At 35.3% G+C, this 18,303-nt stretch overlaps 1 protein-coding gene across 2 annotated transcripts in view; it reads right to left on the bottom strand.

Moving 5' to 3' along the window:
- The window catches only part of LMBRD2 (LMBR1 domain containing 2), a 63,095-nt gene extending 44,800 nt beyond the window's left edge, over positions 1-18,295 (bottom strand). For both annotated transcript variants that reach the window (XM_031964175.1, XM_031964174.1), the window contains exons 1-3: positions 18,051-18,295; positions 437-666; positions 139-233 (exon numbers count right to left, since the gene is read on the bottom strand). In XM_031964175.1, the coding sequence (XP_031820035.1) occupies positions 139-233; positions 437-610 (269 nt within the window). In that variant the 5' untranslated portion in view covers positions 611-666; positions 18,051-18,295. The remainder of the gene's footprint in view (positions 1-138; positions 234-436; positions 667-18,050) is intronic.
- Positions 18,296-18,303: the final 8 nt, after the last annotated feature.

Raw genomic sequence — 18,303 nt, forward strand, 5'->3', positions numbered from 1 at the left:
CCTGGCACACTCAAATAAAAAACATATCTATAGCTCTCTTTATGGAGAAAAACAACTTTTACTATGAAAAAAATTAGATGACATGATAATTTTTAAAATGGGTAAGCCATTTTTAGATTTAAAATTCAAAAGTATTACCCTGTAACAGGAGCAGCTGCAGAGTAAGATCCAGTAATGTTGTTATTTTCTGAAGGGCTAGAATTGGCAGCTTGTTTGCATCGGTTGTATATTGTCTAAAATATTGAAAATACATATGTAAAAATGAGGACAAGTTATACAAATCTGCTTATATTTTAGAAAATAATCAAATTCAAAATATTTCATTAAAACTTATGTAAAACATCAAACAATTTAGCTGGGTTTTTAAATATGTATACCTTAAATAGATTTGTCAAAGTGTACAAAACTGAGACACAAGGAAAATGTGAACTCTTACCGTACTGACATCCAAGGGCAGGATGAAGACGATGAGAAAGCAGAGATACCAAGCAAGCAGTGTTGCAACAATTACAAGTCTATGCTGTTTCTTAAAGTCTCCATATCGATGAAGTATTAATAAAGCCAGAAAAAAGACAAAAACAATCTCAAGTCCCAAAGCTGCACCACTCATTATTATATGCTCACTCGGGTCAAGCAAAGCTACTCATCTGAAGATAATGATCATAACTGTAAAAAGGAGGGAAAACAAAGGGCAATATCAGCATGTAAAATATTCTTAATTATCAGCTCTTACTTTTAAGAACATTGAAAAATATTTTAATATTTTCATTTTTAAGAACATTAATGCAAAATAGAGCCCACCAGCCTTCCTGATAGAACTGAGACCTTTACTGTTTTAAAACCTAATAAAAGAAAATCATTTCAATATTTGTTTGCCCAGGAAAATTCAAAACAATATCTTTTTGATAGATCAATTCCATCTAAATTCCAATGATGAATTACAAACTTTAAAATAAAATGCAAAGTATCTAATCTATACGTGATAAATGATTAAGTTTTTCTTCTCAACTACTACATTCTAATGCCAATCCCTCAATTATTTGGGTTAAAGGTTTGGCAAAGTACTTTTCACCCATTATCTCATTTGATCCTCACAAGAAGCCTATAAGATAGATAATAACTAATCTTATTTTTTGAAGGCAGAAGGCAACAGTGAAAAAATGTTGGATTTGGGAAGCAAGAGAGCCCTGGGTCTGAATCCCATCTCCCATACTTATTCTGTGGAATCCACTAAATCACTTAAGGTCTCTGAGCTTCAGTTTGCTCATCCGCAAAAAAGAATCTCACAAATGACATCTGTAATACCTACTATTGCAGGGTTGTGAGGCTCAACGAGATAAAGTAGTGAAAACTTTTAAATGCTATGTAAAGCCACCTATTATTAAAAACATGCCATTTAATATGTGACTGAGCCATTACCCAAAAGATGCATGGGCAAAAGACAATAGTTTTCAAAAACAAAAACAAACCCTACAAATTATTAACAACCATATGAAAGATTATTTCTGATCACCAATAAAAACAACTGTGAAGTTTCATTTCACACTTAGCAAAGATGATAAAAGGTGGAAATAGTCTATATGATGGAGACAGAAAGACTAATATGCTGTTGTGGAACTATGCATTGGTTCAGCCTCTCTGAAAACTAATTTGGAATTACACTAAGAAATTCTTGCAACATAACATTTTTCCTTTTTGTTGTTTTTTTGCTTGCATTTTGTTTTCTTTCTCATTTTTCTTCCTTTTTGATCTGATATTTCTTGTGCAGTATGATAATTGTAGAAATATGTATACATACATTAGATTTAACATTTTTTAAAAAACATATTTAACATGTATTAGATTATCTGCCATCTAGGGGAGAAGGTAGGGGGAAGGGGAGAAAATCTGGAACACAAGGTTTTGCAAGGGTCAATACTGAAAAATTTCCCATGCATGTGTTTTGTAAATAAAATGCTTTAGTTAAAATAAAAAAACCTTCTGTATGGATAATTTCTTCCTCTTTTTCCCCTCACCTCCTCCTCTTGATGGATATCTAATATCTGTTAATCCAATATATGTTAAACATTTAAAAATATTTGCTAAATCCAATATATGTATACATATTTATACAGTTATCTTGCTACACAAGAAAAATTGAATCAAGGAAAAAAAAATTGGGAAAGAAACCAAAATGCTAGCAAACAACAACAAAAAGAGTGAAAACATGCATATGCTTTAAAAAGAAAAAGCTTTAATTAAAAAAAAAGGAAAAATTTACTGGGTATATTGGGGGAAGAGGGGGGAAGGACAAAAGTCACAAATAAAACTTTAATATAAAAACTATAAATAAAATTCATCTTAATACCATCTGAATAAAACATTAGGGAATCAAATATTTTTTGAAACTAGATATAATCATAAATACTTCCAATTGAAAAATGCTTTAGTTTTTCTTAGCTTGGTTCTGCCATAGTCTAAACATACAAATCTCTCCTCTTTAAACTTACCACCTGTCAAAATGCATTAATTATGTTATGTCTGTGGTGAAGATCAGCCAGTACTGAATTTCTTTAGGAAAAAATAAAAGCCTTATGACCCAGAAGCTGATATACAACAGCAAGAAGGATATAGGACAAGGTAATAAAAAGGATCTATCAAACCTGAAAGAATGAGATACTGCCAAGAACTGGCAACAGATAGTCCTAAAGTACCAGTGGAGAACAAGGATAATAATGATGATTGCTGGCTCAGTGTGTTAGGGAGTGGTGAGGACTGGAGAGGATGGCAAGGAGTGAATTATCTTCTCGAAAGCCAGTTTTCTGTAAATTACAAAATGGAAAGTGAAAGATGAAGAGATCTAGAATGATGGGAAACTGATGATGGAAAATAAATTCAGTGTTTCTGGGAGTGAGGAGACTGATGGCTGGGGAGGGCGTCGAGTTAAGCCGGACAGAGAAAGTAGGTCAAAGGGGACTTTTCCACTGACAAACTCTGAATCAGAGGGACTGAGAACCCAGATATAAACATTTGTGAGATACTCATAGGCCAGGGTAAATTGATCAGAGCTTGGCTGATAAGTAAGTAGCTGGTAAAGTAAAGTACTGAAAACTCCAATAATCACTTGTCTATCCCTCTCCTTCACAATTCTTGTAGGGAGTGATAAGGATCGCTGGTAATAGCTATCAGAATGTATGGTATGAAGGCCTTATTCTGTTGGAGGTAGCCTCTTTACTCTTCTGAACCACACCAGATGGCTGTGTGATTCCACACAGCCTCTCCTAGATGGCTAAGACAGTAGCAGTGGTGGAAAGGATGATGGCCATTCTTCTCTCCTCTGACTGTGGCCCTTCTTGGATTATAAAGAGGAGGAGGAAAGGAGGAAAGGAGAAGTACTGGTTACACAGTTTCTGTCTCCAGGGAAGGTAGAATAGGTACCACTTCTATAGTTCCCTATGGTATATGGAAAATCTAAGAGAATGAAGTCTCTAATTCTAGCTGACTCACGGCTATTTCACTATTCCATCTCTCTCTTCATCACAATCCCTGTGAAAAGCTGGAGACAGGGCAGATGTGCTTTCTCTTTCCTACGGAGCAGTGACCCTCCCAACAATTTCTTCTAAAGGCTGGGTTCTTCTTAGGGTCACAGAAGCCATTCCTTGCCATTTATGGTTTTCTTGTGGGCAGAATTCTCAGATAGAAGAACTCAGGTTATTTTTTAATAATATTTTATTTTTCCAAATATATGCAAAGAGTTTTCAACCTTTAGTTTTGCAAAACCTTGTGTTCCAAATTTTCCTCTTCTCTCCCTCCTGCTCTGCTCCCCAAGATACCAAGAAATTTGATAAAGGTTAAACATGTAATTCTTCTAAACATATTTCCATATTCATTATGCTGTACAAGAAAAATCAGATCAAAAGAGAAAAAAAAGGAGAAAAAAAACAAGCAAACAAACAACAACAACAAAAGATGAAAATACTATGTTTTGATACACATTCAGTCTCTACAATTGTTCTCTGAATGTGAATGACACTTTCCCATCACAAGTCTATTTTGGAATTTCCTTGAATCACCTCATGGTTGAAAACAGCCAAGTCCCATAGACCTACCTCTCACAACCCACACCAAAATAAGATCAAAATAGGTACACGATTGGGGCATAAAGAATGATACCATAAACAAATTAGGAGAACAAAGGATAATTTACCCAATGGATCTTTGGAGAAGGGAAGAATTTATGACCAAAGAAGAACTAGAGAACATTATAAAAGACAAAATAGACAACTTTGATTACATTAAAGTTTTTGCACAAACAAAACCAAAAGGAAAAAAATTAAAAGGCAAGTAAAAAGCAGGGAAATTTTTTTTTTTTTTTTTTTACAGCCAGTTTCTGATAAAGGTCTCATTTCTAAAATATATAAAGAACAGTGTCAAATATGTAATGAAGTCATTCATCAACTGGTACAGGAGGAATTTTTTCAGATAATGAAATTAAGGTTATCTTATAGTCATATGAAAAAATGCTCTAAATCTAAAAAAACTATTTTTTTATTAAAGCTTTTTTATTTTCAAAACATATCCATGGATAATTTTCAACATTCACCCTTGAAAAACCTTGTGTAAAAATCAAGTGCCTTTGAATTTTTTTTCCCTTCCTTTCCTTCACTTCCTCCCCTAGACAGCAAGTAATTCAATATATGTTAAACACGTGGAATTCTTCTACACATATTTCCACAATTATCATGCTGCACAATAAAGACCAAAAAGGAAAACAATGAGAAAGAAACAAAATGCAAGCAAACAACAACAAAAAGAGTGAAAATGCTATGCTGTGATACACCCTTACTTCCCATAGTCCTCCTCTCTGGGTATAGATGGCTCTCTTCATCACAAGACCAATGGAACTGGCCTGGATCATTGTTGAAAAGACCCACGTCCATCAGAATTGATCATTATAGAATCTTGCTGTTGCCATATACAATGAACTCCTGGTTCTGCTCACTTCATTTAGCATCAATTCATGTAAATCTCTCCAGGCCTTTCTGAAATTATCCTGCTAATCATTTCTTATAGAACAATAATATTCTATAATATTCATATACCATAACTTATTCAGCCATTCTCCACCTGCCCATCAGGCAGCCTGATAGGCAGGCAGCCATTCAGGTTCCAGTTTCTTGTCACTACAAAAAGGGATGAGTCGTTTCCTTCCTTTATGATCTCTTTGGGATACAGACCCAATAGAAACACTGCTGGATCAAAGGGTATGCACAGTTTGACAGCCCTTTCGGTATAGTTCCACATTGCTCTCCAAAATAGTTGGATCATTTTACAACTCCACCAATAATGTATTATCCCAGTTTTCCCATAACCTCTCCAACATTCATCATTATCTTTTCCTGTCATCTTAGCCAATCTGAGAGGTATATAGTATATAGGTACATAGGTATATACCTCAGAGTTGTCTGTCTTAGTATTTCTTTGATCAACAGTGATTTGGAGCACCTTTTCATATAACTAGAAATAGATTCAATTTCTTCATCTGAAAATTGTTCATTTCCATTGACCATTTACCAATTAGAGAATGGTTTGAATTCTTATAAATTTGAGTCAATTCTCTATGTATTTTAGAAATGAGATCCTTATCAGAACCCTTGAATATAAGGGGATAAGACTGAAACAACTGAAGAACAACAACCAAAATCCCTATGATTCCTTTACTCATCATTCTATATGCCTTATGGATAGAGAATGAAAATATCTGTAGATGATTCAGACATAAATGTGTGTTCCATAATAGAGCACAGATCACTTTCCCTAACTGAATTTGCATTGTTACTGAAAGAAAATCCAATTAAAAAGATTTCAAATTCAAGCCTTTAGAAAATTTTAATTTATATATTACTCCTGGGCTCAAGAAGCAAGGTAGTTCCCCATTTTGCCCTTAGTCTAAAATAAAAACTCCTTTGTTTAACACTTTTTAAGTCTTTCATAGTCTTAAGTCTTTTAAGCTCCATCCTATCCTTCAAAGTTAAACATATTCTACATTATAGCCAAATTAGGCTTTCTCCCATCTCCATTCCTTAGAAGAAATTACTCCTCTCTGATTTCCAGACTCTTTTCTATCTCAGTTCCCTTGCAAGCACAAATCAAGTGTCTTTCTAATTTATCCAACAATAAATCATCTCATCTCAGAATACATTCACTTCAGAACCCCATCTCAGAAATTACTTTGAATTTCCTTATCTGTTGGCATACTATAGTACAGCAGATATAGCACTAACTGGAAATAAAGAAAACCTGCTTCATATACTAACTAGTTCTATGACTTAGACAGGGGTCCTCAAATTACAGACCACAGGCCAGATGCAGCAGCTGAGGACATTTATCCCCCTCACCCAGGGCTATGAAGTTTCTTTATTCAAAGGCTCACAAAACAAAGTTTTTGTTTTTACTATAGTCCGGCCCTTCAACAGTCTGAGGGACAGTGAACTGGCCCCCTATTTAAAAAGTTTAAGGACCCCTGAGTCTTAGGACATGATCTTCAACTTTTCTTAATCTCTTTAGATAATAGCACCTAAGAAAGGTAGATGGAGAAGAGGATTATGCTCCCTCCCTGGAGTCAGAAAGTTATTTAGTTGTGTGCACTCTTAGTGATCCCATGGACCATAACACTCTAGGTCTTTCTATTCTGCACTATCAAAATCTAAGTTCATGTTCAATGTTTTCATCTCATTCTCTGTCATTATCTTCTCCTTTTAATTTCAATCTTTCTCAATATCAGTCTCTTCCAATTATCTTCTCATTTTGTGATCAAAGCTTTAGTTTTGACCTTATAGTGAACAGCCTGAATCAATTTCTTTAAGGATCATCTGATTTGATTTCTTTACTCAAAAAAACTTTAGAACCATAATTCTAAAATATTGGTTATGTGGTATTCAACTTTCCTTATAATCCAACTATCATGGTCATGCAATTACTACCGAAAAAAAAAAAATTACTGTACATCTTTCACAGTACAGATCTTTGTGAGCAAGGCAACGTCTCTGCTTTTTAGTATGTTGTCCAGATTTGCCATAGCTTTCCTTCCTGAAGTAAGCATCTTTTGTGGCTGTTTACAGAAATTTTTGAGTCCAACAATATTAAATCTTCTCCCTCTATTTCCCAGGAAGTAATAGGCCTAGTTACCAAGATCTTAATTTTTTATTTTTATGTTACGCTTCAAATCACTTTAACTTTCCTCTTTCATGACCATCCAGAGGCTTCTTAATTCTTATTCTCTTTCTGCCATCAGAGTAGCGTCATCTGCACATCTGATTATTTTTCCCCAGAAAAGTTAATTCCAGCTTTTGATTTATTCAGCCTGGTATTTCACATGTTGCATTCTCCATATAAGATAAATAAATAAGGTGACAACATACAGGCTATACAGCTTTGTTGGACTCCTTTTCCAATCTTAAACTAATCATCGTTCCACGTTCAGCTCTAACTGATGCTACTTGGCCCACATACAGACTCCTCAGAAGACAAGTAAGATGATCTTGGTACTCCCATCTTTGAGGACTTGCTACTTTTTGTTATGATCCATACAGTCAAAGTCATTAGTGTAGTCAATGAAACAGAAGTAGATGTTTTTTTTTTTCTATAACTACCTTGCTTTCTCCACAATTCAGCAAATATTTAGCAATTTGGTTTTTAGTTCTTCTAACTCTTTGTAAACCAGAGTGCTCTTGCAGTAATTCTTAATTCACATATTGAGCCAGACTTGCAGACTCTTAAGCATAACTTTGTTGGCACATGAAATGAATGCAATTATGAGGTAATTTGAATAATTCTTGGGATTGTCCTTCTTTAGGATTGAGACTTGTATTGCTCTTTTCTAATCCAGTGTTATTTGGCCTAGATGCCACAAACTACATCTTCAAGAAAACAACAATCAAAAGTAGTATACACAATGATTTAGCAAAGGGTCATCACTCTAGCCATTCTGGAGAATGATTTGGAACTATGCTCAAAAAGTTATCAAACTCTGCATACCCTTTGATCCAGCAGTGTTACTACTGGGCTTATATTCCAAAGAGATTTTAAAGAAGGGAAAGGGACCTGTATGTGCAAGAATGTTTGTAGCAGCCCTCTTTTTAGTGGCCAGAAACTGGAAACTGAGTAGATGCCCATCAATTGGAAAATGGCTGAATAAATTGTGGTGTGAAGACCGTGTATTTTAAAATCAGCCGGAGTCAGGAATTCAGGTTAGGGGGAAATCATCAATCTTTATTCTCAGTGAAGAAAGATCGAAGGTGGAAGGGAATCGGCGATAGCAATGTGTGAAGCTGAGTCAAGAAGCTAGCTAGACCAGCAGCCACTCGACCAGCAGCTACCAGCATAGAACCCAGGCTCAATCTCTCCCAGCCTCTCTTCTGTCTCCCTGCCTCCACCCACCAAAATTGTCATTTCCTATACAACACATCAGGACTTGCACAGAGAGTGGGCGGGGGTCATTCTTTATCCAATCATGTATATTAATAAGAGTATAGTCCAATTATTATTTAGCCTCACATGCTTGGGACCTCAGTGCATCAACTCAAGCCTCAGCCCATTACATTGTGGTATATGAATATTATGGAATATTATTGTTCTGTAAGAAATGACCAGTAGGATGATTTCAGAAAGGCCTGGAGAGACTTACATGAACTGACGCTGAGTGAAATGAGCAGGACCAGGAGATCATTATATACTTCAACAACAATACTATACGATGATCAATTCTGATGGACGTGGCCCTCTTCAACAATGAGATGAACCAAATTGATTCCAATAGAGTAGTAATGAATTGAACCAGCTACACCCAGCAAAAGAACTCTGGGAGATGACTATAAACCACACATCGAATTTCCAATCCCTCTATTTTTGTCCGCCTGCATTTTTTATTTCCTTCACAGGCTAATTGTACTTTTTTTATTTCAAAATCCAATTCTTTTTGTACAGCAAATAACTCTATGGACATGTATACATATATTGTATTTAACTTATACTCTAACATATTTAACATGTAATAGTCAACCTGCCATCGGGGAGAAGGGGTGGAGGGAAGGAAGGGAAAAGTTGGAACAAAAAGTTTTGCAATTGTCAATGCTGAAAAATTACTCATGCATATATTTTGTAAATAAAAAGCTATATTTAAAAAAAGAAAAAGAAAAAAAAAAAAGGGTCATCACATTCATACTTTCACTCACTACTGTTCTTTGTACTTGAAAAGGACCCAAAATGAAATTAAGATGTCAGGGTCAATATACAGTATGCCCAAATGTGGATGATCAAATCAATATGGGCTTGGAAGGCTCTACCACATATTGGAACTATTTGTGTACTTTACGTTTCTTTTGAGCAACTACAATTTTTTTTGGTCATAAGATTACACAATATCTTCTTTGATTTGAGAATAGCTCTGTGCTACTCTCTCCCACATATCATAATCAATATAAAAGTTCTTCAGGGACACCTTGAAACTGTAATTGTATCCTCCTTTTTATTCTGTGTGAGTATGAGTACTCTTCTTGTTTTGAGTTTTTGAGGCTAACATATATTTGACTTTTGAACATGGCCAGTCCACTGAAGTTTCACTCTGTTGTAGTGTTTGAATGATTGGCAATTCATCTCAAGAAAGAACCTCAGTGTCCAGTACTTTATCTCTTTGCCAGGTGATCTTCGGAATCTTCTTACAACAATTCTACTAATTTCAATTTAATAGTCAGAAAATAGAACTATTAGAACTTTAAAACAATTAACCACAGTTGGAATCATAACTGGAATCATATTTGTGATTCTCTCCCTCCCATAATTAAGTCTTATTAAAAGTACTTCAAACCATACTAAACACAAATACTCAAAAAAATACTAAGAGTTAGAAAGGACCTTAGAGCTCATTTTGTCCAACCTCATATATCTCTATAAAACAAGCCCCCAAATCATTGTCAACATGTGCTAGAACATTCTTCAGACATGAAAATTTTAAAATAACTGCTACTATTAAGCATCAAATAGCATGCTATTAAAGACAGAAGAAAACCTATATAAATATTTTTTCAACCAGAGTTAGGAATAAAGAAGAACAAATGTAAAAGTAAGGAAATGATCAACTCAGGATGATCCTTTGGAATAAGAATGAATTAGATAATGATTTTTCATTTTCATTTGACTCATGTTTCTCCAAACAATAAACACTGCCACTAAAAAAAATTCAGATACAGCAAAACTGAACAGAATATAAACAATAAAATAAATATTTTGGTAAATAATTTTCAATTGTTTCATTAGAGACTTAGAATAATTTCAGCTATATTGTGTACAGTACAAAATTGAATTTTAAGTGTTTACACTGGAAATCTACATAGTTAAAAGGGCCAGTGGTGGGAAAATTAGAACAATGGAGATTAGGGTAAAAGAATGGAAACATTTAGACTATCTATGCAGCACTAGAAATACCATCTAATTCAGTGGGGAATAAAGTCAACCTTATTGTTTTATGATAAAATCTCATAACCAACCCATACAAATTCCCTCTGTAACAATTCCAGTGAGGGGGAGTTGCCAACATCATTTTCTGTTTACACAGGCTTCTCTTTATATACAATCAAAATCTACTTCTCTACAATTTCCATCCATTGTTCTAATTATAGTTCTGTCCTCTGAGATCAAGCAAAATAAACCTAAATTCTTAATATGAGAGTACTCCTTCAAATATTTGAGGATAGCTATCATGTTCATATTGTTTTCTCTTTTCTAGGTGTAATATCTTCTTTCCTTCAATTGATCCTCAAATGGAATAATTTCAAATCACATTCATCCCTTTGAGCATACTTAAAGAGCTTATTGATATGTTTCATAATGTCCACTACCAGGACTGGAAAAGCAGTCCAACCAGAGCAGACAATCCTTTTTTCTTGATAATATGCTTCTTTGAAATATAAAATCATATTGATTTTTTGGGAGGGGACTGAATGTTAAACTATGGAATCTATAGTCTACTAAAACCATCTTTCTTTCCATCTGTTTTCTAGCCAGGTCTCTCCCAACAAAAGATTAAAAGCTTAAGGTTTCTAACACGGTAGTTACTTGCTTGTTGTTAAACTAATATTACTACATATATATGCACATGCATTTTGAGCCCTCTCATATTACAGGTTTCTAGAAAATCAGTTTGAGGCCATTGAGATCAAAGATATTAACTGAATCTTATTTCAAATGATTACTGAAATTTGTCTCTCAAGTTAAAAAATACTGAGAATTAGCAGTCATGTCAGAAAAATTACATATTCACGAATTAGGTCATTTTAAAATCATTTCTTAAATATTTCCAATATACCAGGCACTCTGTTAAGGACTAGCTATAAAGACAAAAGAGAAAGTATGCAAGGATATTACATGTACATAAGTACACTTATATAGGGTATAAACAGATACATGTAAGGGAATAAATACTATGTCAGTTATTGCGAAGCAATTTATTAAAAAAAATTTCATTTGATTCTTACAAGTCCACAAGACAGGTGTTATTACTCTCATTTTATATTTGAGAAAACTAAGGCAGAAAGAGGTTAAATGACTTGCCAAGGTTCACATATCTACTAAGTATCTAAGGCAAATTTGAACTCAAGGACCTAATCATAGGACTAAAGCTGTCTCCACTGTGGCAGCTAGCTGCCTATATAAAATAAAATACATTTTCAATTATGCTTAAATTTAATCCTAGTTTTTTTCTATTAAATTACAGCTAAGAATTTAAGGAAATGTTAAGACTAATATACCAAAATATCACTGTAGCAAAATTACTTGTATGGTTAAATTATTTCCATTCTTATGTCTCATATATTTGTTATATGAAAAGGGAAAAAAGATAGTCATAGAACTTCTCAAATTTATTATTTTTAACTTAAATGTTAATCCTTTACATGTTTATTGATTTCTTTCTTTCTTTCTTTCTTTCTTTCTTTCTTTCTTTCTTTTTTTTTTTAAACACAACCAGAATGTTTTCTTGTACTTCCCCTTTGCTCTTCCAGAGAGCCATCCTCATAACAGATATTCCTTAAGGGAAAAAAATAGAAAAAAAAAATTTCAATAAAATTTAACAACAGAGCAAAAAAGCCTTGCCTTGAATTAAAATTTCCTAACATTACTTCTAATCCTGTTCTTCTAGCTTAGGCTTCTCATATACCTTACCCCAAAAAGTGAACTCCCAGATATCACAGCCTTGAAATTGCTTTTGCCAAGTTTTACTTATAAAGCCTACCAAGTTTACAAGTTTAGACATTCCTGCAGCTCTCTGCTACTAAAGAAACTGTGTTCATCTTGATAAAAATGAAACCAATATGCTTCTTTTACTTGGCTCTAGATGTTTATCCATACTTTTTCCTTTGTATACCATCAAGATGCTCCTGGAACCTCATTTAAAATTATTACTAATCTCTTGCTCTAAACCATCTGTAGAAATGGTATGTGGTGAGAGTAAGTAATTCAGATTCTTATCTGCTCCAACTCCCTTATTTTACAGAATGGGAAATATCTTCAGAAAAGTGAAGTAATTTTATCAGGATCACATAGAAGGATCAACCAAGGACCAGGAATACTACAAAACATATTCAATCAGAATTATCAAGCACAAGAAGAGTAAGAGAATACTTATTAAATGCCTACTATAGGTCAGACACTGTGCTAAATGTTTTTACAATTTATAAGTATTATCTCATTTGACCCTCACAAAAAACATGTTAGATGTAAAAACCATTTTACTGTTGAAAAACCTAAGGAAGAAATTAAGTAACTAGCCCAAGATCACACAGCTAATAAGCATGTGAGGCCAAATTTGAACTCTGCTCAACCTAAATCGAACCAGCATTTCCCACACTGCCCCAACAGCTGCCCTGTGCTAACTGTTGACATACAAAGCAAAAATAAGAAAGCTCCTACTCCAAAAGAAAGGAATGGTTCGAGTATATTACATATCCACAGCTATGGGCACCACAGTATTTACTTATGTACAGTGATAGCACAAGGTGGGAATCAAAAATCTAGGTATTGGTATGGGCTTCCACATGGAGGTAACATTTGATTTGAGGCAAAGGAGAAGAGGGAAAGCACATGGGCCAGTTTGTATCAAAGGTAAGAGAGTCAGGATGTCATTCTTGGAGGCAGCTTAGTTCAGAGGGATAGCTAAGGTCATAGGATGATTTTGGGGAAGAAACAGAGACTAAGGGGAAAAAATTACTTTAGAAGTTTGAACTTTAAGTAATCATCTAAATCAGAGATGTGAAACCTACCCAAGCACCAGCAATAATTCCTAAACCAGATTTAAAATGTAATTGAAAAATAGTTACCAAAATAAGTAAAACATAACACAACACTTTAAAACTAAGTCAATATGTGGCTTGAAGGAATCCTTAAGTATAGATTACTGGCCCCCTTTTCTATTTGCATTTAATACCACAGCTAAATCATTGCCTTGTTTCAAAGATAGATCAGTGGCACTTTCAAAATGGCTTTAAATCTTTCTTGCCTTTAATGTGATCCATTTGGGATTTTCTTGGCAAAAATACTACAATGATTTACCATTTTCTTCTCCAACTCATTTTATATATGAGGAAACTGAGGCAAACAGGATTTAAGTGACTTGCCCAGAGTTACCCAGCTAGTAAGTGTTTGAGGCTGTATTTGACCTCAGGAAGATGAATCTGCCTGACATCAGGCCTGGTACTCTATTCACAGAGCCAAGTGGAGTTCCTCCTTATCTATAAAGGTGAAAAGGCATGTGGTTGAAGAACCAGAATTAGGTTCAAGTCCATCTTTTGATATACACTAGCTATACAACCCTGGGCAAGAATCTTTTTCCTAGAAAACTAAAGCTACAAATTTCAGAATAGCTGTTAATGTGTATTGATAAACAGAATTCCCTACTTCATTAAAATCAAAGTTCCAAATAAATAATTGCAATAATAATAATTATAATTGAGAATTTGAAGCCTATTGTTATGTCTAAATAATTTCTCTCTAAAAGTCTTATAAACAAGATTTACAAGGAACTAATTCTAGCTAAATGGTCAAAGGATATAAACAGGCAGTTTTCAAAGTAAGAAATTTAAGTGACCATCAACTATATGTAAAAACAAAACACAACAAAACAAACAAAAAACCCTCTATATTAGTAATAACTAGAGAAATGCAAATTAAAGCAACTTCATGTTTCAAACCAGCTCACCAGACTAGCAGGTAACAAAAGAGAAAAATAACAAATGTTGGAGGGGCTATGGGAAAACAGGCATACTAGTGCATTGTTGGAGGAACTATGATTTAATTGGCCATTCTGGAAAGTAATTTTAAACTTTGTCCCCGAAATTATGAAAATGTACATTCTTATTAACCCAGTTAAACCATACTACGTCTACAGTCCAAGAAAATTAAAGAAAGAGAAAAAGAAGAGCTATATGTACAAAAATATTTATAGCAGCATTTTTTATGGGAACTCCAAAACATAAACTTTACCAAATTGGAAACTACTCCAATGGGAAGGTTATCTTCCCATTGAAGAATGGTTTATGAAAATGTGGTGTTCAAAAGCAACTGAACATTACTTAGCCAAAAGAAATTTTTTTAAAGGAGGCAGTTCCAGAAAGACTTGGGAAAAAAATGATGGCGTATATAGAGACAACTAGGGAAACAATTTTCCTAATATCAAAAATTGTACAGTTAAAACAACTTTGGAAAACTTTAGACTTCTAATCAACACAATGATAAACCACAAATCCAGAAAATGATGAAAATATGATACTTTTTGACAATGCGATGATAAATCAAAATACAGAAGACATGTATTTTCAGACACAGTCAAAGAGGGAATTTGTTTTATAAGTAATAAAATTGTTTTAATGAGGGCTTCCATTTATTAGGTTTCTTTTTTTTCCCTTAATTTGATTTAAATAGGTTTGGGAGAGACAGATAATAAAGGGAAAAATGGCATTTTATAATAAAAATTAACTAAAAGAATTCTCCAATTTATTTCTTTTGTTTACTACTTCATAATTTTAAAAAAACTGATTAGTAACCTTCACCAAAGCTCTTCATAAACATTAAATAATTACTATTTGTTTCATCCATCAACTGCCTAAAAAATTGCTAAAATACAGGGGGGGCTCCAGAAGCTAAAGAAGTTTAAAAAAACCCAAACTAGAGTAACTAAGAAAAAAGATAAAATAGTAACCTAAGTATTAGAATATTAAGATAAAAGAATTCAGAAGTCTAAAGAACACTATTAAACTTTCAAGAAGTCCTAAACTTTCTGAATTAGTTGAAGATTAACTGTTTAAAGTGGCTAAGGTGAACATCATGTGAGAATAAAGTAGAAAGCCAAAGGATAGCCAATTTTAATTAAATATACTCGGTAGGGTATATAATTATTTTATCCTTTAAATAATCAAGTAAGTTCTACCTGCTTTGAGAATGTTTAATTTTTAACAAAAAGTAAGGGACTCTTTCCGTAATATTCTGTTTAGGCACCCCAAATTTAAGATTATACAACATTGTGACTGGCCATTTATCTACAAGCTAAACAAATAATATCACTACCTTTGCCTCTTCATATAAAAACCAAGAGAGAATTTAAAAGGATTATATCCTAGTATTAATAGAGATGATATCACCATGACATTATCAAAGCTAATGGGGAAAGGGTAAGTGGTGAACGTATATAGAATTCTCTAAGTGTAAACTTTTGAAACCAGATGCTTGGAGAACTGGACATAAAGTGAATTGAGCAGGGTCAGTCCAATGTAAATCAGCACCAATCCGTTTTGACAGCTTTCTCTATCTACTAAACCCACAATCTCAGCCTGACAGCAGTGCCAATATTTCTATTTAAATGAATTCTTATTATATTTGATTTTTTGATATTAATATGCTACCCATATTTCTTTAATTCATTTTTCTTGTGGTCAGCTGTGATTGCCCATTCTTATTCTGTTACATTTGTGCTCGGCCTTGCTTCCAGATATGGGTTTATCTGTTTTTGTCTCAAAATACCTTACACTTTACATATTCCAATAGAATGAATTCCAAAAGAAACTAGTCTTATTTACTGTCACTTTGAATTCTATTTCAAGGTTCCAAGGGATAGGCAGACCCAGGCACATGGGCATTAAATGTAATTTGCATACTATTAACTCACTCCTTGAGGTCACACATGAGTACTTTTATAACAATCCTGCTATAGAAATAAGAATTATATCTCTGCCTAAATACAAAATGAGGTATTAAAGAAGAGAGATTAAATACAAAAAAAACCCTAAAATTTATCAAGTATTACTCAGATGGTAAATCTAAGTCAGGAACAATTAAAGCTTGTGGAAACCATCTACTGAAAAGTGATGGGCTGATAGTTCTGAGTTCAAAATGGATAAAAGGTATTAGGTAACAATAACTTAAATAAATTGAAAAAAGTTAGAACAAAGGGTCAGGACCCAATATAATGCATAATAAATTAACCCAGGAAGCATTGGTTTATCAATGTAATAATGCTAACACTGCAGTCTGCAACACACCTGTTCCAGTATTTCAGGACTTTGTTCTCTAAAGCTGTCATTCAAGGTGTTTAGAAGTTCTCTACTAATCTGTACATCAGCATTCGTATTAAGTGGGAAAAGTTTTAGGGTCTGAATGAGAGACAGAATGCACACAAGACATTTCTAATCATAAAATTACAACAACATTAAAAATACTAGAAGAAAAAAATTCTATGGTTTTTAAATAGCAAAAAGAAAACCTGGAATCAAAGATAGATAACACAGTTTTACAGAATAGAATCCCTCCCTTACTTCAAGATTTTAAGACCAGGAAAAATTAGTTAATAATCAACCATCAGGGCAAAGAAAAAGGATAAGGAAATGGATAAAGAAAAAAAATTAATTTGCACTTAGTTTGGACATGTATTTTGTAGAACCCAAATAAACTTTTCCTGGAGAACCCAGTTGAGTGAAGGAGTAGTCAAATCTTCTGGAATAAACCCCCAATCCCCCAAACCCATAAACAAAAAGGGGAGGGTTAGGAGTAAGGGGGTAGTTTCAACAAAATAAAGTTAATTGCATGAGCAAATAAAGATAATCTACTTAATATAACCACTTTTAGTTTCATCAACTATGCATGTCTTTTACCTAGCTTAAAATAAAAATAGCTAACTCAACAAGTATTGGTCATCAACATAATTGTCATTCACAATTCCTTTTGTTTTCCTATCATCACACCAATCATTTATTTTCTCGGTTACAGACAAAATAATGGCCTCAGGGATCAAAAATTTTCTCAAAATAAAAGCGATGACCCCTCCCCCAAACACCCATCCATCCACATCCGCTTTAGAAACCTTTTTATCAAAAACAAGTAAATATGCCGGAGCGTGGAGCTTTAATTCCACGAGTAGCTTTTTGAGCTTTCCATTTTTCCGGGGAAAACCAGAAAAGTAACCCAAAGCTTAAGGGTGAATGCCGCATTTTGGCCGGGGGAAGGAGAGGAAGCGAAACCCACAAAACCTCTCCCATCAACAGAGCATCCTCCCCGCCCCCTCCACTGGGCGCGCCAGCGGCAGGTGCTCCGACAGCCCAGGAATGCGCTCAGCCATCCAGGGGGCGATGCAGAGCCCTTCCCACCCCCTCACCACACGGCAGGCGTCGGACGTCGGGCCCGTAAATCCGCAGTTTTGGGCGCCCTGCCCTGCCCCACCCTCCGTCGGCGAGCTCAGGACCCCTCGTTCCTTTGCATCCCCCGCCCACTCCCTGCTGCAGCGTAGTGCTGCTTCCTTAAGAAGGCTCGTCATTCTGTGGAGAAGCATCCTCGTTCTCGGGGCCCTCCGCGGCACCGGGGTCCGCCTCCCACCCCTGCCCGAGGTTGGGAGCGTCTCGGCCTCCGTCGCCTCCTCCCCAGGAGCCGCTGCTTCGTTCCCGGGCCACGCAGCGATCTCCTCCAGGCCAACATCCCGAGGGCCGGAGCAAGCGCAGACTGAACCGCCCCCTCCGGGGGTTGCCGCCTCCACTCACCGAGGCGACTGTGCTCCCTTCAGCAGGCGCAGCAAGCCCCCGGGATCGCCATCCCCACCTCGGCCCTCATCCACCGCGTGTTCCCGGGGCCCCTGTTTGACGGTCCCGCCCGGGGCTCCGTGAGTACCCGAGGGAGCCTCCGCCGTCTCGGGGTGAGCACGGAGCGGGAGCGCCGAGGCAGCGCAGCAACACCGGCTGCCTTTAAGCCGGTGACATTTCTCCGCCGGCCCCCTCCTTCCTTTCCGCTTCCTGA

This window comes from Sarcophilus harrisii, chromosome 1 (genome assembly GCF_902635505.1).
Source record: "Sarcophilus harrisii chromosome 1, mSarHar1.11, whole genome shotgun sequence".
NCBI classification, from domain to species: domain Eukaryota; kingdom Metazoa; phylum Chordata; class Mammalia; order Dasyuromorphia; family Dasyuridae; genus Sarcophilus; species Sarcophilus harrisii.